The following is a 21,881-nucleotide window of genomic DNA, read 5'->3' as shown; positions in this document are numbered from 1 at the left end:
CAGTAGAGTGCATTTTCATGCACTTTAATTAACTAATAATAACTATAAACATAGGCCTATACAATATAAGGAGAATTAATTAGTAACCCTGTTAAATTTAATGATGTAATAATTGGCCAATTTTACAAAACTGGGCTTCCCCTATTTGAAAGACCAGCAGCCGCCACTGTTTCCAAAACACTGGTGATCACGTTATCACTTCCTGTTCAACCACAGGAACAAGCTGTTCCAGCTGATGAATGAATGAATGAACACTTCTACTTTACCAGTTATGGGCTCATTGTATTGATGTAGACACAACAGCAAAAACAAAAGGCTCTCTCTCCAGAGGGGCAGTTCAGCTACTAAGGGCAAACGGGCTGTTTCCTGAGCAACAATAGCCCGTACCTGTGCACGTCTGATGACTGTGGAGATACCTGCTGATGTTCAGGAACATGATGCTCCTTCATTTAAACTCTTTGAGCTCCTTTTCTATCTGACAGTCCTGACAAGAGAACTCATCTAAACTGGATCTCCATTCTTCAGAAGCCTGAGGAGAAAATAAATGAAAACTCACATCAGAGTCTCCAGTTTACAGTTTGGACTCTCCAGTCCAGCAGACAGATGCTTCACTCCTGAATCCTCGAGGATGTTGAATCTCAGGTCCAGATGTTTCAGATGGGAGGGGTTGGACTTCAGAGCTGAGGCCACGACTTCACAGTGACTCTCTGAGAGTCCACAGTTAATAAGTCTGTCATGAGACAAATAAATAAAATCTATTATAATGGAAGAAGACATTTCTATGAACATGATGGGTTTGATGAGTGGACAGTTGGACACATCCTGCTGGACATTTTGTCTCCACATCAGTGGTTCAGCTCATCTTCTCTGACTGTGTTTGACAGGAAACAATCATTCTCATCATCTCTCTCAGACCTTTGTTTAGTTGAATGTGCAGATGAACAGAATAAAACAGAAACCTGTCCTGCTGAACTTAAAACTGTATAAATTAATATAAAACAATAGAAAGCAGAACATTCCTCTTGTAGTAGTGCAAAAAGAAAAGTGTAAACAGAAAGTGTGAGGAAAAGTTGTTGCTTTGTTGTCTTCTGGTATCTTCTTCACAAGCAACAGTACCTCGACCAATGAGATGAGAGGGATTCCTGCTGTCAGCTCATTGGTCACAGAGCAGGAGACAGCCTGGGAATAAGTTTACCGTAAATGTTCATATAAAGCGTCCTGTTATTCATTCATTCCATTGACATTTTACACTATTTTGGATTCTCACGGTAATACGGGACAAAGTGTGTCCTGTTTCAGCTCAATACGGGACGCGTACTTTTGTTTCTAAATATGGGACGATTCCATCTTTCAAGGGACAGTTGGCAACCCTAATCTGATCCCATCATGAGGACATCTGGATGAGACAAACATCTGGACTGTCTTCACTGTTTAATGGACTCCGGATCTTTTGACTGAGTTCAGCTCAGTGAACAGTTCCAGTTGGAAAGATGATCTCTGCTGTCGACCTGCTGCCGTCAGCTTCAGTCCACAAGTGGAACATTTAGTCTTTGGTCCAACACAAATGAATCCCATCACTTGACAACCTCAGACCTGGACATCATTCAGTATGACCATGGTGAAATATTTCCATGTGGAGGACACAGGACTGGCTCAACTTTAGTTGTTCAGCACAAACTCAATGAACAAACAATCAGGTTGAATTCTTTTCACCATCAAGTCATCACAAAGATGTTCTCAGGGTTTTATCTGTCAAACTAAACTCTGACCTTTGTGTGTTTCAGATCTCTTTAACAAGTCAGACTTCTACCGTTCTGCTCTTATATATTCAGACCTCTGAGCATTTCCTGCTTCAACTCTTCTCTACAGCAACAAGACAGGAAACAAATAGAAAGAAAGACGTAAAAACAAGACCATGTGACTCGACTTCTGTCCTTAAAATGAAACATTGAACTCAGTCAATAAAATGCTCCATTGATGGGTCAGTCTCCGTGTGGGATGATCAGTAGTTTAAGGTGGCTCATGGTGATCTTAACAAGCTTTAGAGAGATGTTGATGTGGAGCCACTTCACTGACTTCAGGATTATTCTGTACTCTAGAAACAGCCTTCAATATCTTCTCATCATTGTAACGTGAGGCCTCAGAGGCTGCTTCAGCTAAACTAACTTACTGATGGAGAGAATAATAAGACAGAGAAATAGAAAGAAAAGAGTCAATAACTAGAAGAACAGCTTTAAACAGCTGGAGAACATCTGGAACTAAATACAACTGACTGTGATGTTTGCAGTGAACAAGTGGAACACTGAAGAAGAATGAGAACGTCTGAAGAACTAAACTACTAATCTCCACTGATTGATTCTGTTAATGATCACATCAGGACTCACTCAGCCTTTCTGCAGTTCCTCACAGCTGGGATCAGTTTCGATCGTCCCTCCTTTGATGTTTTGTACTGATACGGGCTGAACTCCTCCAGAACCTCCTCTGACATCTGCAGCATGTAGGCCAGAGCTGAGCAGTGGATCTCAGAGAGTTCCTCCTCTGATCTGTTCTCTGACTTCAGGAACTCTTGGATCTCCTGATGAACTGAGAGGTCGTTCATCTCCATCAGACAGTGGAAGATGTTGATGCTTCTGTCAGGAGAGATTTCATCAGTGTTCATCTCCTTCAGGTTGTTGATGGTTCTCTGGATGATTTCTGGACTGTTCTCTGTCTGACCCAGCAGACGTCCTAAGAGTCTCTGGTTGGACTCCAGAGAGAGGCCATGAAGGAAGCGAACTAACAGGTCCAGGTGACCATTTTTACTCTCCAGGGATTTAATCATGACTCTGTTCAGAAATTCATCCAGAGGTGAGTTATTGTAGTTTCCTCCCAGGAAGTCCTCCAGCACCTCTGTCTTCCTGTTGGTGTAACAGTGGATCATGTAGACTGCAGCCAGAAACTCCTGAACGCTCAGATGGACGAAGCAGAACACCTTGTCCTGGTACAGTCCTCTCTCCTCTTTAAAGATCTGTGTGAACACTCCTGAGTACACTGAGGCTGCTCTGATATCGATGCCACACTCTGTCAGGTCTGATTCATAGAAGATCAGGTTTCCTTTCAGCAGCTGATCAAAAGCCAGTTTTCCCAGAGACTCAATCATCTTCCTGCTCTCTGGACTCCAGTGTGGATCTGTCTCAGCTCCTCCATCATACTTGACCTTCTTCACTTTGGTCTGAACCACCAGGAAGTGGATGTACATCTCAGTCAGGGTCTTGGGCAGCTCTCCTCCCTCTCTGGTTTCCAACACATCCTCCAGAACTGTAGCAGTGATCCAGCAGAAGACTGGGATGTGACACATGATGTGGAGGCTTCGTGATGTCTTGATGTGGGAGATGATCCTGCTGGCCTGCTCCTCATCTCTGAATCTCTTCCTGAAGTACTCCTCCTTCTGGGGGTCAGTGAACCCTCTGACCTCTGTCACCATGTCAACACACTCAGGAGGGATCTGATTGGCTGCTGCAGGTCGTGTGGTTATCCAGAGGCGAGCAGAGGGAAGCAGTTTCCCCCTGATGAGGTTTGTCAGCAGCACATCCACTGAGGTGGACTCTGTAACATCAGTCAGGATCTCAGTCTTGTGGAAGTCCAGAGGAAGTCGACACTCATCCAGACCGTCAAAGATGAACACAACCTGGAACTCTTCAAAGCTGCAGATTCCTGCTTCTTTGGTTTCAGTGAAGAAGTGATGAACAAGTTCCACCAAGCTGAACTTTCTCTCTTTCAACACATTCAGCTCTCTGAAAGTCAATGGAAATATGAAGAGGATGTCCTGGTTGGCTTTGTCTTCAGCCCAGTCCAGAGTGAACTTCTGTGTTAAGACTGTTTTCCCAATGCCAGCCACTCCCTTTGTCATCACTCTTCTGATTGGTCCATGTCTTCCAGGTGAGGCTTTAAAGAGGTCTTCTTGTCTGATGGTTGTTTCTGGTCTGTGTGGTTTCCTGGATGCTGTTTCAATCTGTCTGACCTCATGTTCATCATTGACCTCTGCAGTCCCTCCCTCTGTGATGTAGAGCTCTGTGTAGATCTCATTCAGAAGGGTTGAGTTTCCTGCTTTAGCAATCCCCTCAAACACACACTGGAACTTCTCCTTCAGAGCAGATTTAACTTTACGTCCACAAACTGGAGCAAAATGTCCTGAATGAAGAAACAAGAAATAAGATGAATGAATAAACTCTCCAGTAAATATTCCAACATGTCATTGCTCTAAAGAATGAGTGTGTGAATATATCTTGGTTCATCTCTGGAGACATTAGTAAATGTCCCATTTCTCCAGCAGCTTCAATGTTTAGAGAAATCCTCTTACTGCTCTGCAGACAGTCAGCCAGCTCCTCCTGCTTCATTCTCCTCAGGAAGTTCATTGTGATCTTCACAAATAAATCTCTGCTGCTCCTCCGCTGCTCTTCATCCTCACCCTCCAACACCTCCTCATCCTCCCTCTGACTCTCTGAGCATTCTGGGTAATCTGGACTCAGAACCTTCTGGATCTTCTTCAGCTCATTCTTCACAAAAGTGATGATGTTGTCCTCCAGCAGCTGGAACAGAATACCATATGAATGACACAAGCAGACTGAAATCATGGAGACAAACATCAGATCCATGTTGGACACACTGACAATCCACTGGTCTACAAAGTGCAGCATGGAGATGATGGAAAGTAGTTGTTGTACATGTACAGACCAGAAAGATGGAGTCCAGCTGTGTCTGATGCTGCTGGGCAGACTGACCACTGAGAACCTCTGAGCTCTGCTGGTGGACTCTGTGGACCAATCATCAACAATTAGCTCTCATCATGTCTGTCCACACAGAGACAAACACAAGGTAAATGTCCCTGGAGTGATATGTGGATGTGAAGGGTGAATCAGATGAGTCTCTGTAGTGGTAAAGGTTTACTAGTCCTGCTGATCCCACTGACCATCAACAGCTCAGTCTGCAGCTGTTTCATAAAGCTTTGCCTCCCTGATGAATCAGCTGGAGAAGGAACCCAGAGCCAGAGACTGAAGACTGTAAAACGTCCACCAGTCCACAGTGAGTGACTGACAGGCCATTATCAGCCACACAGAAAACAAAGCAGACAGAAACATTAAGAAACCTCAGACTGTCTGACTGATCATGTTAGAGATGATAATCCTAGCGAGGCACATGTTCTTCACCTCAGAGCCATCAGCTGTTTCTTTGTCTCCTCAAACATATTTCACTATTTTAACTTTGGACACTTAGAAACAAAGTGTCTACACAAAATAGCCTGGATGTCCTTCCCCCCAACTCATCCTGAGTTTATCTTCTCTACGACTCAAACAAGGTCTTCAGGTCAGGACTCAGCTGTCCACCTACACCTGAAGGACAAGGGGCAACAATGTCCACATGTTCTGAACATCTGAGGAGACTCTGGACATTAATGGATCATCAGAGAACCACCAGGTTCATCAGAACAGGTTCCTCCAGGTCCAGGTCCAGGTCCAGGTGAGTATCAGGTCATTAACAGACTCTAGTCATGTGACCTTCAGGTGATAAAAACCTAAACTCCCCACCAGTCATTTAGAGCTGAACACTTGGAGGAAACGTCTTCTAGTCCAGACGTCTTTGTCTCAGTTTAGTTTCTGGACATAACAATGTTGACTCTTTCAGGAATAAACCAAAGGTCACGAGTGTCCATGAAGACTAGAACGTAGATGAAGCAGGAGTTTTTATTCTCCAGCTCCACTTCCTCTGCAGCGTTACAGCTGATGAGTTTCATCTGAGTCTCTACCATGAAGAAGACCTGCAGGCCGAGGCCTCAGACGTGGAGCTGCTGACTCTCTTCCTCAACGTTTCATACTAATGTGCAGACTGTGTCTATATGAACTCTGGTTAGCTTAGCATTAGTTTAGCTCCTCCTCTCCTCAGACAGATCTCATCTTCTCTCTCTCTGGTCCACAGTCAAACAGAATGAAGACTTGTCTCCATGGAAACAGACTGAACAGCTGATTAAAGACTGAAGACACTACTCTGCTTCAAAGATCAGTCTCTTATCTGTCTCCTCCTCTAAGGCCTGACACTTACTGTGTCGGCCATTTTAGAAGATCTTTGTAAAATAAGCAAGAATTCAGCAAGTTACTCAAACCATGTGACTTGTATAAAGTTAGTGATTGTTCTACTGTATATCTATATGTTGTCTATCTTCTTCTTCCAGTGTGTCTGTGTTGTTTTAGATCAACATCTGTTTATCTTCTGAGGAAACATCTACAACATCTAAGCAGCAGAGATGAAACAGACATGAGCAAGTCAACGTTTATTTATCCTCAGCTCCTCAAGTCAGACAGATTTACTGACACTTTACCTCTCTGGACCAGAACCACGTCCTCCTTTAAAAGTAATAATAATGTCCTTGGACCAGTCGCTCTTCAAGGACACACAGCTGGCTCCAGCTCCAGATCCAGATCCTGATCCAGGTCCAGGAGAGTCTGGTCTGCTGCTGCTGGATCCTGAAACTAAACCACCACAGATAAATGTGCATGTTGGATAAAAACTGATGAGAATAAATTCAAAGCAGAGACGTCAGAAGTAAAAGGATGAAACAAACGTGTTGTATAAACTCAGTGACTCAAGAGTGATGAACCAGCTTTAACCCAAAGAGGAAGAGAGATGAAAGACCACCAGAAGAGACTCTCAGGGGGTGTCAGCAATGGAAATACCTCCTTAAGAAACTCAGCTCCTTTGGAGCAGAAACATTCTACAGACTTTTTATTCCAGTTTCATTGAGAGCATGGTCACTTTCTCCATAAGCTGCTGGTTCCACTCCATCAGCCTCCAGAACAGAAACCGACTGCAGAGCTCTGTCTGGGTTTGCTCTAAGATCATTGGCCTGTCTGTCAGAACTCTATCACACATACACGACCAACAGACACTCATCTTAGCAGGAAACATAAAGACCCCTCACACGTCCTCCACTCAGCATTTGAGTGCTAATGAGTTGCTGTTCTGGCATCCTGGTCGGTGCAGGGTGCAAGTCCACCATCACCCTGCACCAGCAATCACAACACCGCCATACTGGCAGGAAAGCTTTTCTAATTACTATTCAGTTGACAACTGCAGCAACTAACTTTTTAAAAAGGATGTGGGGATGGGATCTAAAAAGCAAGTTGCTGGTTTTAGTTGGGAAATAACTTTTCTAAGCATCTCAGCATCAACCAGGACAAACTCCTCTAGTGTTTCCTCTCGTAGAAACAAAGGTTCTGGGGTGATAAGATTCATACGCTGGTACTGACACAGATCTGATCTGATCCTCTGTGTTTTACTGCTGAAGTGGACTGTAAATTCTTCACATGTGGGGCTGGCTGACATACTGCTAGACTTATTAAAAACAGGGTTAATTAAACCATCAATTCTGGAAAAGAGTGCTTTAGATTGTTCTTGTTCTCTGTTATTCATTTTGAGAAGTATGCCTGTCTTGCTTGTTTAATTGTCTTATTGTAGATGGTTTGTTTTTAACAGAACATTTGAAAACTGACCACTAGTTTATTCTTTCTCCATTTTCTTGCTGCGATTTGAAAGTTTCTCTTTAATAGTTTGATTTCTTCATGTCTCCAGGGAGGTGTTGGGTTGGTAGTGATCTTTTTCAATTTTAATGGGGCCACTGTGTCCAGGGCTGATCTTAGTTTACTGTTAAAACTATCCACAATAAAATCACAAGAGGAAGGTAAAAAGTCTGCAGTAGTGTCACTGAAAAGTCTGAAGCAGTAAGTGGGCACCAGCTGATTGAATGCATAGTTATCTGTATATCATTTCTATTGTTCTAGTTTTTGTTTCTTGTTCCTTAAAAGTGTCTTGTTCTTCCACGTCATGCTGCTCACTTGTGTCTTAAATTGTCCCCTGAGGACAAATAAAGTTTTCTGAATCTGAATCTGAATGAATGAAAGTAGAACCATCAGCTCCTCAAGTCAGACAGATTTACTGACACTTTACCTCTCAGGACCAGAACCACGTCCTCCTTTAAAATCTGCGGTAATCTGCTTGGACCAGAAGCTCTTCAAGGATGCAAAGCTGGGTCCAGGTCCACATTCAGGTCCAGATCCAGGTCCAGGTCCAGCTCCAGGTCCCTCCAGTCTGTCCTCTCTCTGGTCCATGCTGCTGAAACACTAATCATTCATGTTGTAAACAGATCAGCTGATCCTCCACTGATTGGCTCTTATTCATCAGCTGCTGTACTTCTACTATCCGTCCACTAGATGGAGCCATGGAGGACACACATGATGCGTTCACTGACACTGAGACTTTCAACAAACTCAGGTCCATCATGATCAACGTATATATTTTCTACTATCTTCCAGTTCATAGACTTTCTATATTTTATACAGACATTAAATATCTTGTATATATTTTTAGACACATTCTTCATATACTAGTAAACCTTCTGTTCATTTATTCCTTTTGTATTCTGTCTTGTAACATGTTGTGGTGTCTTGTCAGCAGATATGTAGCACAGTGGGACCAGGAGAAACACAATCTCACACTAATATGTTTTCATTCATATACTGAGGAGGTGACAAGAAACACCACTTGAGTCTTTAATAGATTTACCTTCTAGATAGAAAACTCTAGATATCAGACATAGATTTACATATGAACACAACATATCTCATGTCCATTCCATGTTTTAAACTCTTCTATATTCTAGATAGAAATGTGTATATCATGTAGAAAGCGTCTCTATGTTGAACTGGAGTAAAACCAGTGGTGGTTCATCAGGTCCAGTAAATCCTTCTCTGCTGGACTAAACTTTATCAACATCACTGACTTCCATTTTAATATTTCCATTAATCTTATTAAATTATTCCAATAGTTTATTCTTTTCATGTTCTGTCTTGTCTGTCTCTCAGCTGTGGTGCTTCTGTCAGTGTAGCTTAGCATTAGAGCTTTTATCCAATCATATTTCATCATCATGTTGCTGGGCCTTCACAGTTAAAACTGAAACACATTGTAATGACGCTGTTCCTTCAACCAATCACATTTCTTGTTGGTATTCTTAGTCCTTCTCTGTGGCCTACAGTAGCGTCAGCGTTTTACCGTCCTCTGATTAGACGGTCAGAGAGCCGCTCTGTTTAAGCTAAGCTAGCGGTTCATGTTCATCTGTTGCTAGCTGCACAACGCTAACATCTTGATAGCTATTTGTTGAAGCCACCATGGAGGAAGGAGGAGAGGCTATCCATCTGGTTGCAGATCTTCTCAGAAAGACATTTTCACGGTGGACTTTGAAGGAAAAGCTGGATATTGTGAGGAAAGGCCGCCCAACCCTGGAGCTAGCTAGCCTGACCCAGCCGGGGAAACTTTCAGGTCAGCAACTATGAGCGCTACCCTTGGTTGACAGGCTCTGAGGAGAACTCTGAATAGTTTCTAAAGTTCTGGTGAGTAAAATGAATTATATTTACATCTGTTATGTATATTTTTATCATTTTATTGGGTCGACATTGATGCTTCTGCTGGATTTGACGTATGTGGCGCTGGTGGCTGCAGAGAGTGAGAGGAGACTTTATGAATTGTGCTAAGTGAGTTTCTTTCTTTAGTAATGACATTCATCTCTCTATATGAGATACCTGTCTACCATGCTACGTCCTGTTTTTATTGTGTATCTGTATAATGTTGATGGTTTCTATAGCAGTGGAGTCATAACCATCGTATTAAGACGTGTTTTAATGAGGTTGGAGGTCATTGAAGGTCAGAAAACGAGTCAAGTCAGTCGTGGTCAGATTTTTCTTGCGCGTCTACTTGTTTACTTACGGTACAGGTGCTGGGACAGGCCAAAATGCAAAAAGAAAAAAAAAATATTTGGTGGACTCTGGTTCAGATTTACAAATCCAGTTTCCTTCATAGATTACCACGATTCCTGACTTGATTCTTGTTCACAACATCCCTCTGTCCAACATTTCAAGTCATTTATAATTTGTAAGAAAAATACCTCAAGGCGTCCTGACAGTTCAGTTCTTCATATTAAATTAGTCATAAACTCTTTCCTTCATAGGTTTCCTCAAATATTGTCTTGATTCCTGGGGGGTTTCAAGACCACATCCAGGAGAGTGAAAAAACACTGAGTGTGTGTAACCGAGTGAGAGCCATGCAACTTAAGCTCTTCCACAGGGCCCATATCTCTCCCTGCAACGTTATAAATTCAACCCCAATACATCTTCACTACGCCCCAAGTGTAAAATAGAAACTGGTAGTTTTCTTACAATGCCACATTGTTTGTGGCATTGTAAGAAAATACAGCAGTTTTGTCAGGAAATGAATAAGATTCTGTCCTAATAGAAACAACAAGCCCTTATATTTGCTACTTGTCATATCTGATTTGTCCATCATTGGCAAATTTAAAAGAAAACTTCACCAAACACTTGTTTTCTGTGCTAGAAAGTGTTTTCTTCTGAAATGGATAATGGATAAAGTTTCATCTAAGGCTCAGTGGTAAAGACTGACACTTGAATATGTTGCATTGGATTATCTGACGTGTAAACTACACAGTAAAACATGGGAACCCTTCCTGTCATATACTGGTTTGAATATTTCCACCATTCTCCTCGAGGGTTTGTATCATAGCTCTGAACACATGGAAGGAGCGTCACGTGAGTAAGTGTATTGCGTCATTTCCTGCTTCTGCACCGTGTGGTATTGCTGTTTACAGACTGTTAGCTTCGTTCAAATTCCAAAAAACGTTCTGTTCATAGCGGGGAATTCTTACGTATCTTCAACCACCTGTCCTCTTATAGCTACTTCTTGAACCACACACAATCTCTCTTCTAACCAACTTTGTCTGCTAACGTTAGCGATTTAACCATGGCTTCTCCCTCTGCTTCCCCTTCTCTCTCCTGCATCTCGTGCCACATGTTTAGTTACTCCTCTGCCTCCTTTAGTGGTAATGATATGTGTAACAAATGTAGTTTATTCGTAGCACTGGAGGCGAGGCTTTCCGAATTGGAAGCACGGCTCCGCACCGTTGAAAACAAACCAGCAGCTAGCCAGGGCCCTGTAGCCGGTGCGGACCAACCAAGAGTAGCTCCTGTTAGCATAGCTCCAGTTAGCTGTCCCCCGACAGCTCCCGAGCAGCCGGGAAACCAGGGCGGCTGGGTGACGGTTCGAAGGAAGCATAGTCCCACTCGGCCCATGGATCACCACCAACCCCTTCACGTCTCCAACCGATTTTCCCCACTCAGCGACACACCCGCTGAGAAACCAACTCTGGTGATTGGCGACTCTATTTTGCGGAACGTGAAGATAGAGAAACCAGCGACCATAGTTAAATGCATTCCAGGGGCCAGAGCGGGCGACACTGAATCTTACCTTAAACTGCTGGCTAAGGCTAAGGTTAAATACAGTAAAATTGTTATTCACGTCGGCAGTAACGACACCCGGTTACGTCAATCGGAGGTCACAAAACTTAATGTGGAATCGGTGTGTAAGTTTGCTAAAACTATGTCGGACTCCGTAGTTTTCTCTGGTCCCCTGCCCAACCTGACCAATGAGGACATGTTTAGTCGCACGTGGTCATTCCATCTCTGGTTATCTAGGTGGTGTCCAGCAAACAACGTGGCCTTCATTGACAATTGGCACACTTTCTGGGGAAAGCCTGGTCTGATTAGGCGAGATGGCATCCACCCAACTTTAGCGGGTGCTGCTCTCATCTCTAGGAATATGGCCGATTTTATTAACCCCCCGAAACCATGACAACCCAGAGTTCAGACCAGGAGGTGGAGTTGTAGTCTTACACACTTCTCTGCCGCTTTTCTAGGACTGTCTCACACCCAAAACTCTATCAACTCTATAGATGTTCTGTCTGCTCCCAGATTATTTAAACCAAAAAATAACAAAAGAGGAGTTTCTCATAGGAACCTTATTCAAATCAGTACAAGTTCATTGGTAGAACAGAAGAATAGGAAAATTAAATGTGGTCTTTTAAATGTCAGATCTCTCTCATCCAAATCTCTTTTAGTGAATGATCTGATAACTGATCATCAGATTGATCTATTTAGTTTGACTGAAACGTGGCTACAGGATGATGAATATGTTAGTTTAAATGAGTCTACGCCACCCAGTCATAGTAATTATCATATTCCTAGAAGCACAGGTAGAGGAGGAGGAGTGGCAGCAATCTTCCTCTCTGATTTATCTATTAATCCTAGACCTAAGGAGAGCTTTAATTCATTTGAAAGTCTTACTCTTAGTCTTCCCCATCCAGACCGGAAAACACAAAAAACAATTCTTTTTGTTGTGGTGTATCGCCCACCTGCTCCTTATTCTGAGTTTTTAGCTGAATTCTCTGAGTTTTTATGTGATTTAGTTCTTAGAACAGATCAAGTTATTATAGTAGGTGACTTTAACATCCATGTTGATGTTGTCAGTGACAGCCTTAGCTCCTCATTTACATCATTATTAGATTCAATTGGCTTTTCTCAGAATGTAAATGGATCAACTCACAGTTTTAATCACACCTTAGATCTTGTCCTAACATATGGCATAGAAACTGAAGGTTTAACAGTATTTACTCATAACCCTCTTTTGTCTGATCATTTCCTCACAACTTTTGAATTTGCAATAATGGATTACACAGGAACTGAAAAGACATTTCATTACAGTAGATGTTTATCTGATGATGCTGTAACTAGATATAAGGAGTTCATTCCTTCTTTATTTACCTCAGTGCCATGTGCCAATGATGTGGACGACAGCAACCACAATTTAACTCCTGTACTAATAGATTATGTTGTTGATGGCACTGCAGCATCGCTTAGTTCAACTCTAAACTTAGTTGCTCCTCTGATAAAGAAGGTCATGAATAGGAGGAGGCTAGCTCCCTGGTATAATTCACAGTTGCGCTGTTTAAAACAGGCAGTCCGAAAGCTAGAAAGAATCTGTCATTCCACTAATTCTGAAGAAGCTCGCATAGCCTGGAAAGATAGTTTAACAACTTATAAAAAAGCTCTCAGTAGTATTAGAACAGCATATTATTCATCATTAATAGAAGAAAACAAGAACAAGCCCAGATTTGTTTTCAGCTCTGTAGCCAGGCTGACAAAGAGCCACAGCTCTGTTGAGCCATCTATTCCTTTAGCACTCAGTAGTAATGACTTCATCAGCTTCTTTACTAAGAAAATTGTCGGCATTAGAGAAAATATTCAAGGCATCCTTCCAACAGCTGTTAAAGATGTAAGTACAGTGTCACGACCTGGCTCAGAGGAAGGACAAAATGTGGAGACCACACATGTTTCTTTCAAAGTAAAAGTCAAATTTATTAACCAAACTTAAATAATACCGCACAAAAGCGAGAACATTCAAACTGTTCCTTCAAACCACAAGCCAGAAAAAGAAGAGAGAGCTTGAGACTGCCTGCCCCAGTATATATAGGTGGGCGGTAACAGGTGTCATCAATAAGGGAAAATAAGCCCCTCCCCAGATCCTAGTAGCCATCTTAAACAAAAAACAGGCCTTGAGGCCCACAGGGTGTCACATCCCCCTCCCCAAGAGCGAGGTACCACCTCGGACCCTGGAACAAACAAGAAAAGAAATTAAATACAAAAAAAAACAAACAACCATCCATATCCATTTGTCAGAGGGTCTTATTTTTAACCCCCCCCCCCCCCCCCCCAATATCTTCTGTCCCCCCCTTTCCAATTAATGTGTCTCAGCAACCTTGCCTAAATAGGTTACTGTGGCTTTTGCAAACTCACATTTCGATAAGTTGATAGTCAAACGAGCCCACACCAACCTGTCAAAAAGAGCCTGTACCCTCTGGAGGTGTTCCTCCCATGTGTCACTATAAATGACCACATCGTCTAAATAAACCGCACACCCCTCTAGGCCACACACAACTTTGTTCATTAATCTCTGAAATGTCGCTGGGGCATTTCGCAGTCCAAATGGCATGACCGTGTAAGAATATAAACCTGATGGTGTGACAAATGCACAAATTTCCTTAGCTCTTCTAGAAAGGGGAACCTGCCAGTAACCCTTAAGAAGATCGAACTTACTGACATATTTTGCTGCCCCCACCTGATCAACACAGTCTTCCATTCTCGGAAGGGGAAAGGAATCAGGCTTCGTCACTGCATTAACTTTTCGAAAATCCATGCAGGGCCTGTGAGTAGAATCAGGTTTGCCAACTAAAATGCAGGGAGAGGCCCAGCTAGAGGAAGAGGGCTCAGCTATACCATTGGCCAACATGTAGGACACTTCTGAGTCTAAGATTTTCCTTTTTTCTGGAGAAACCCGATAGAACCGCTGTGTGATTGGCTTGGCATCACCTACGTCTACATCGTGTTCTATTAAATTGGTACAAGATGGAGTATCTGAAAACAAACATGGGTAGCTTTGAATAACATTCACCAGTTGCTTATGTTTATCCTCATCCAAATGTCCCAGCAGTGCATCTAACTGAGACAAAGCTTCTGAATTTTTAAGTCTGGGCTGTAACAACTCCTCAGACATTTTCTCCTCCTCAAGTGGTTGCTTGGTAGTATTGGCAAGTAAAACTGGATAATCTTGGGAACTTGAGGGAACACGCATATGATAAGGTTTGAGTAAGTTAACATGACAAATCCTAGTTGACTTTCTTTTACCTGGCATTTCAATCAGGTAATTTTGTTCCGAAACTTTACGGATCACACTGCAGGGACCAAAGAATTTTGCCTGAAAAGGAGACTGAACAAGAGGCAACAGAACCACAACCTGATCGCCAGCACTAAATTCACGTCTCTCTGCTCTGCGATCGAACAACCTTTTCATTTTTTTCCTGAGAGGCCTGTAGTTTTTGTTTTGCCATTTCCCCCGCCTCATAGAGTCTGTGCCTGAAACCATTGACATAAGTTATCAAGTTCTGGGGGGGGTCAGGCAACATCCACTGATCATGCACCACCGACAAGGGACCACGGACAGTGTGCGCAAAAACAAGTTCATTAGGACTAAATCCTGTACTTTCTTGGACCACTTCTCTGGCTGCCAACAAGAGCCATGGTAAACCCTCCTCCCAATCTGCCTTCAACTCTGTGCAGTAAGCACGCAGCAACGATTTTAAATGCTGATGAAAGCGTTCAAGAGCACCTTGGCTCTGAGGATGGTACGCTGAGGCCATGTTGTGCTTTACGTGAAGGTGTTTAAGAACTTGTGCAAACAACCGGGATGTAAAATTCGATCCTTGGTCGCTCTGTATAATTTTAGGGATCCCAAACACAGAAATGAACTGGCTGAGGGCCTTGACTACAGATTTTGCAGTAACAGTGCGCAGGGGATAAGCAGCTGGATATCTGGTTGACTGACACATCACAGTTAACAAATAAGAACTACCCGACTTAGACCGGGGTAGAGGGCCCACGCAGTCAATAATGAGATGCTCGAAAGGCTGTCTCACAGCAGGTATGGGATACAAAGGTGCAGGCTTTATAGCCTGATTAGGTTTGCTTGTCACCTGACACGTATGACATGTTTTAATGTATCCAGAAACATCTCGCTTTAAACGTGGCCAGAAAAAATGCTGAAGCACACGATGATAGGTTTTATTTACACCCATATGTCCTCCAACATCATCATGAGCTGCTTGAATAACTGATGTCCGAAACTTTGATGGCAGAACAATTTGTACAACCGGATCACCACTGAATGCTTCCCCATGAGGAGCCCACATTCTAAGCAAGAGGTCATCCTGGAGAAAATACCCCTGCTTAGTATTTCCCACCTGAGATACAGGCAAAACCAGGTCATATATGTTCTTGAAGGCTGGGTCCTCCCTCTGTTCCTTCACCAGCTCTGAACGAGAAACAGAAAGTTCAGTTGGCACTGAAAATGCAAACTTTTTAAATGCACAAGACTTTTCTATGACCCCATCACCAATATCAGTAGGAGCAGCTGCCATTGCTCGAGTCACCGCACAGACTGAAGAAATAGTTCGCTCTGGTTTATCATCCTCTGGCGGTTTTGGTGCACCAACTCCCGAACCAGACAGTTCGAGTTTAATCACCTCTAGTGGGTTTGGCAGTAAAACACATGCATCAGATGTTTGTACGTTGTCCGGCCTTACAGCATCTGCCCACACACGGGCACCTGCTAGGTCATTTCCCAAAAGCATGTCAACCCCCTCTACTGGGAGTTCGGGACGAACAGCAACCTTCACCAACTTGTAATCTTTACAGTCCTCAGAGGACAGAGCAGTATAAGCCTCTTGTGCTTTACCTGTAAAGACACATTGCAGCATTAGCGTCCGCTCCTCATCAGGCCAGTTTCTCGCATCTGCAACACGCTCAAACATACAAAAGAAAGTTTCCACATCTTTTTCATTAAACTGTGGCACAAATCTCATGTTATAGGCTACATCAAAATGTGGACCAATGCCCTCCCCCATTAAAGGAGATGTAGACATTTTACCATCCTTAATCATTGCTAATTGTTGCAATTCCACATCCAATTTCAGTTGTTCCATTTTGTATTTCATTCTTTCCAATTCCTTTTCATGTTCTAAATTCAACAGCAGCAATTATTTCTGCTGTTCAAATGTTAAGCCAGGGAAAGAAGTACTTACTCTACCCTTACCTTCCCCAGCTGGCAGAAAACCACCATCTTGCAGGTTAGCCTTTACAATGCTTTTCAGGGTGTCCTTTGTCCGCTTGAGATCAACTTCAATAGAGTAATGCTGAGCAATTTTGACCAACTGCTCCTTGGTGCATTGATCCAGCAACTCCTCGGTGGGCGATTGAATGAATTCTGCAATAATGTCAGCCATCCCCACCAACTAAAGTTGTCAATCCACAAAACAAATCAAGGTACACTGTACAATGCACTGGACTATATGAGAAGTGGCCAAAACAAATAAACTGGAGTCTCCCCACTAACTACCTAGCCGAAGAAATAACTAAACTGATACCTAGTCTTCGTACAGGTACTTGTGGTGGGTATTTATTCACTGAAACTCAGCGGCCTTGGAAAGTGATTGCATGAAACAGCAATACTCCAAAACCCTGAATGTGATCCCGAGCCAATGGCTCTAACCACTTTCCCCGTCACACTAAGAACCCCTTTCAGCAGATTCCCTATGGGAAACTGCTGCTACACCTGACAGAGGAGAACCCCAGTTATACCAAGAGCACACCAAACAATTTAGCACCATGTGCCACCCTCAATAGCAACGAGCTAAAATGGTCTACAAATGAAAGCTCTCCAAATTAAGAAAACATACTCATCATGTGTGATGCTCCAACAAAAAGAACAAGATACAAAAACTGCCATTTTCACAATCTCATGAATGGACGAGCCCCCATTTTGTCACGACCTGGCTCAGAGGAAGGACAAAATGTGGAGACCACACATGTTTCTTTCAAAGTAAAAGTCAAATTTATTAACCAAACTTAAATAATACCGCACAAAAGCGAGAACATTCAAACTGTTCCTTCAAACCACAAGCCAGAAAAAGAAGAGAGAGCTTGAGACTGCCTGCCCCAGTATATATAGGTGGGCGGTAACAGGTGTCATCAAAAAGGGAAAATAAGCCCCTCCCCAGATCCTAGTAGCCATCTTAAACAAAAAACAGGCCTTGAGGCCCACAGGGTGTCACAACAGCGACATTAGAAACTTTTGTAAGACCTTATCAATATCTGGAATCCTTCTCCCCAGTAGATCTTCTTGAGCTCTCTTCAACAATTACAGCATCTAAACCATCAACCTGTCTTCTAGATCCAATCCCAACTAAATTGCTCAAAGAAGTTTTTCCATTAATTAACACCTCCATATTGAACCAGATAAATTTATCTTTATTAACAGGATATGTGCCTCAGTCCTTTAAGATTGCTGTAATTAAGCCCTTACTCAAGAAAGCCACTCTAGATCCAGATGTTTTAGCCAACTATAGACCAATCTCCAACCTTCCTTTTATTTCCAAAATTCTAGAAAAAGTTGTTGCTAATCGGTTGTGTGACCACTTAAACAAGAATGGTCTGTTTGAAGAGTTTCAGTCAGGTTTCGGAGTTCATCATAGTACAGAAACAGCTCTGGTTAAAGTTACCAATGATCTCCTCATGGCTTCAGACAGTGGACTTGTCTCTATACTTGTTCTGCTAGATCTTAGTGCTGCATTTGACACTATTGATCATAATATTTTACTACAGAGACTTGAAAGTGAGGTCAAGATTAAAGGAACTGCATTAGACTGGTTTGAATCCTATCTATCTGACAGATTCCAGTTTGTTCATGTCAACAATGATTCTTCAACTTATACAAAAGTAAGTTACGGAGTTCCTCAGGGTTCTGTGCTAGGACCAATACTCTTCACGTTATACATGTTGCCATTAGGCAAGATTATTAGAAAACATGGCATAAACTTTCATTGCTATGCAGACGACACCCAGCTATATTTATTTATGAAACCAGATGAAACTAATCAGCTGGTTAAACTCCAAGCATGCCTTAAAGACATAAAGGCTTGGATGACCTGTAATTTCCTACTCTTAAACTCAGACAAAACAGAAGTTATTGTATTCGGTCCTAAGCATCTCAGAGATTCATTATCTAATCACGTGGTGTCTTTGGATGGCATTACCTTGGCCTCCAGTACTACTGTGAAAAACCTTGGTGTTATATTTGATGAGGATATGTCTATTAAATGTCACATAAAGCAAGTAACCAGGACTGCCTTCTTTCACCTGCGTAATATCGTCAAAATTAGGAACATCCTGTCTCAGAGTGATGCTGAAAAACTAGTTCATTTGTGTCGTCCAGACTGGATTATTGTAATTCATTACTGTCTGGCTCCAAATAGCTCTTTAAAAAGCCTCCAATTGATTCAAAATGCCGCAGCAAGAGCATTGACAGGAATTAGCAAGAGAGATCATATTACTCCAGTTTTAGCTTCTCTTCACTGGCTCCCTTTAAAGTCTAGAATAGAATTTAAAATCCTCCTCCTTACATACAAGGCCCTTAAAGGCCTAGCTCCATCGTATCTTAAAGACCTCATTGTACCATATCATCCCAACAGATCACTTCGGTCTGAAAGTGCAGGCCTACTTGTGGTTCCTAGAATTTCAAAAAGTAGAATGGGAGGCAGAACTTTCAGCTATCAGGCTCCTCTCCTGTGGGACCAGCTCCCAGTTTGGGTTCGGGAGGCAGACACTCTCTCTATTTTTAAGGTCAGGCTTAAGACTTTCCTTTTTGATCAAGCTTATAGTTAGGGCTGGACTAAACCATCCCTTAGTTATGCTGCTATAGGCCTAGGCTGCTGGGGGACGATGCACCAAACACATGTCCTCCTTCTTTCTTCTCTCTCCTTTCTCGCATCCTCCACTTTCTTTTCTCTGGCACAGAGTTCTTGCCTTCTAACTTCCTATCTACTACTAGTCATGCTATTCTGTGCTATTACTATATAGAATGTTTACTGCTGTGTGTCCCTCCACCAACACCTCCAGCCTGGTCAAGAAAGCTCACCACTGTCTCTTCTTCCTGAGGACACTGAAGAAGAACCATCTGTCTTCAGCCATCCTGGTGAACTTCTACCACTGTGTGATTGAGAGCATCCTAACCAACTGTGTCACAGTCTGGTATGGGAGCTGCTCTGTCGTGGAGGACAAAGGACTACAGCAGGTAGTGAAAACTGCCCAGAGCATCACAGGAACTCCACTCCCTGCCATTGAGGACGTCCAGAAGAAGCGTTGTCTGCGTGGAGCTCTCAGTATTCTGAAGGACTCCTCCCACCCGGCACATGGACTATTTTCCCTCCTGTCTTCAGGCAGGTGCTTCAGAAGCCTCCAGACAAGGACCAGCAGACTGAGGAATAGCTTTGTCCCCAGAGCTGAGACCTTACTGAACTCTGATCTGTAAATATTGTCCATATGCTGTAAAAACAACCTGTACCATACTACTATACACCACACTATTTATGCTACATGCACTTACTGCCTATTGCACTTCTGCTTAGATGCTAAACTGCATTTCATTGCTCTGTACCTGTAAATGTGTAACGACAATAAAGTTGAATCTAATCTAATCTAATGTAACCCTTGGACTTCTCTCAATGAGCTTCATGATGTAGTCACCTGAAATGGTTTTCACTTCACAGGTGTGGCTTGTCAGGGTTACTTTGTGGAGTTTCTTGTCTTCTTAATGGGGTTGGGACCATCAGTCTGGTTGGTACACAGCTGACAGCCCTATTTGACAACTGTTACAATTCCTATTATGACAAGAACCAATCAGCTAAGTAAAGAGAAAGTAATGATGGACTGTTGTTTAAGAACTGAAGGTCAGTTAGTCCAGAAAATTACAAAAACTTTACAAAAACCGCCCCAGGAAAGGAAGACCAAGAGTCACCTCTGCTGCTGAGGATAAGTTCATCCAGTCACCAGCCTCAGAAATCACAAGTTAACATCACCTCAGATTAGAGTATAGATCAATGGCACACAGAGTTCTAGTAGCAGACACATCTCCACATCAACTGTTCAGAGGAGACTGCACCAATCAGGCCTTTATGGTCAAACAGCTGCTAGAAAACCACCACTAAGGAAAAACAACAAGCAGAAGAGATTTGTTTGGGCCAAGAAACACAAGGAATGGACATTAGACCAGTGGAAATCTGTGCGTTGGTCTGATGAGTCCAGATTTGAGATCTTTGGTTCCAGCTGCTGTGTCTTTGTGCGACACAGAAAAGGTGAACAGATGGTCTCTACATGAATGGTTCCAACCGTGAAGCATGGAGGAGGAGGTGTGATGGTGGGGGGGGGGGCTTTGATGGTGACACTGTTGGGGATTTATTCAAAACTGAAGGCACACTGAACCAGGACACAGGACAATGACTCCAAACACACCTCCAGGCTGTGTAAGGGCTATTTGACCAAGAAGGAGAGTGATGGAGCTGCACCAGATGACCTGGCCTCCACAGTCACCTGACCTGAACCCAGTCAGATGGTTCAGGGATGAGATGGACCACAGAGAGAAGGCAAAAGGACCAACAAGTGCTCAGCATCTCTGGGAACTCCTTCAAGATTCCCCTGAATATCCCAGGGGGTCTTTAACTGTCACTTCATTCAATAAATTCATCCTGTCTGCTAAAAAGAATAGAATCAAAGAAAAACTATCAAATAATATCTAAACATGAACATGACCATTTTATACTATTCCTAAAAAATAAAGTAACTGTACCACTTCAAGGATCAACAATGTAAAATATAATATTAAAGATATTAATGATTAATGGGCTACAAAACTGTGCTAGAGCCTGTCTGATGATATTAGTTGATCAACTTCAATATTTCCTCCTTTCTCTTACTTTGTTGTCATTGATTTTCTTCCAAGTTATAAAATAAAATGACTTGAACTATTGTACTGTAGTAGTCAGGGTCACTATGAACAAGAATCAAGAAAATATCGGAGCAAACCTATGAAGGAAAGGGTTTTATGACTGTTTGAAGATGAAGAACTGAACTGTCAGGACGCCTTGAGGTATTTTTCTTCCACATTATAAAGTAAAATGACTTGAAATGTTGGACAGTAATAGAGAGGGATGTTGTGAACAAGAATCAAGTCAGGAATCGTGGTAATCTATGAAGGAGACCAGATTATTAAATCTGAACCAGAATCCACCAAATAAACAAGTAGAAGTGAAGAAAAATCAGAGCGAGGCTGAACTGACAATGACGGCTCACATGACCACAGTATAAAGGTCAAGGTGGAAAATACATGACCTGATACTGAGTAAAAGTACTTAGTTACTTTCAGCGCTTCCCGTTAGAAAAGCAGATCAAACTTCTAGAGACAGATTTCAAATCAAAGACTGTGTCATGGATGGAAATAATCAAATAAGTTGGAATCATATTTAGGAAGCAGGTCTGGCGCTGATCACGCAGAGACTAGAAATGGCG

The 21,881-nt window shown here is 42.6% G+C and overlaps 1 protein-coding gene across 1 annotated transcript in view; it reads right to left on the bottom strand.

Annotated features, from left to right (window-relative positions):
• LOC311509874 (protein NLRC3-like) overlaps positions 1-16,765 on the bottom strand; it is a gene marked incomplete at its 5' end in the record, with an annotated part of 34,269 nt that extends 17,504 nt beyond the window's left edge. The window contains 6 exons of the mRNA XM_084575312.1: positions 557-730; positions 2,385-4,170; positions 4,340-4,568; positions 4,714-4,792; positions 15,705-15,795; positions 16,576-16,765. Coding sequence (XP_084431438.1) covers positions 557-730; positions 2,385-4,170; positions 4,340-4,568; positions 4,714-4,792; positions 15,705-15,795; positions 16,576-16,765 — 2,549 coding nt within the window. The remainder of the gene's footprint in view (positions 1-556; positions 731-2,384; positions 4,171-4,339; positions 4,569-4,713; positions 4,793-15,704; positions 15,796-16,575) is intronic.
• Positions 16,766-21,881: the final 5,116 nt, after the last annotated feature.

This window comes from Chelon labrosus (assembly GCF_963514085.1).
Source record: "Chelon labrosus genome assembly, contig: SCAFFOLD_113, whole genome shotgun sequence".
Classification (NCBI taxonomy): domain Eukaryota; kingdom Metazoa; phylum Chordata; class Actinopteri; order Mugiliformes; family Mugilidae; genus Chelon; species Chelon labrosus.
The sequence above is the reverse complement of the archived record's forward strand: the minus strand, read 5'-3'. Positions and strand labels throughout refer to the sequence as shown.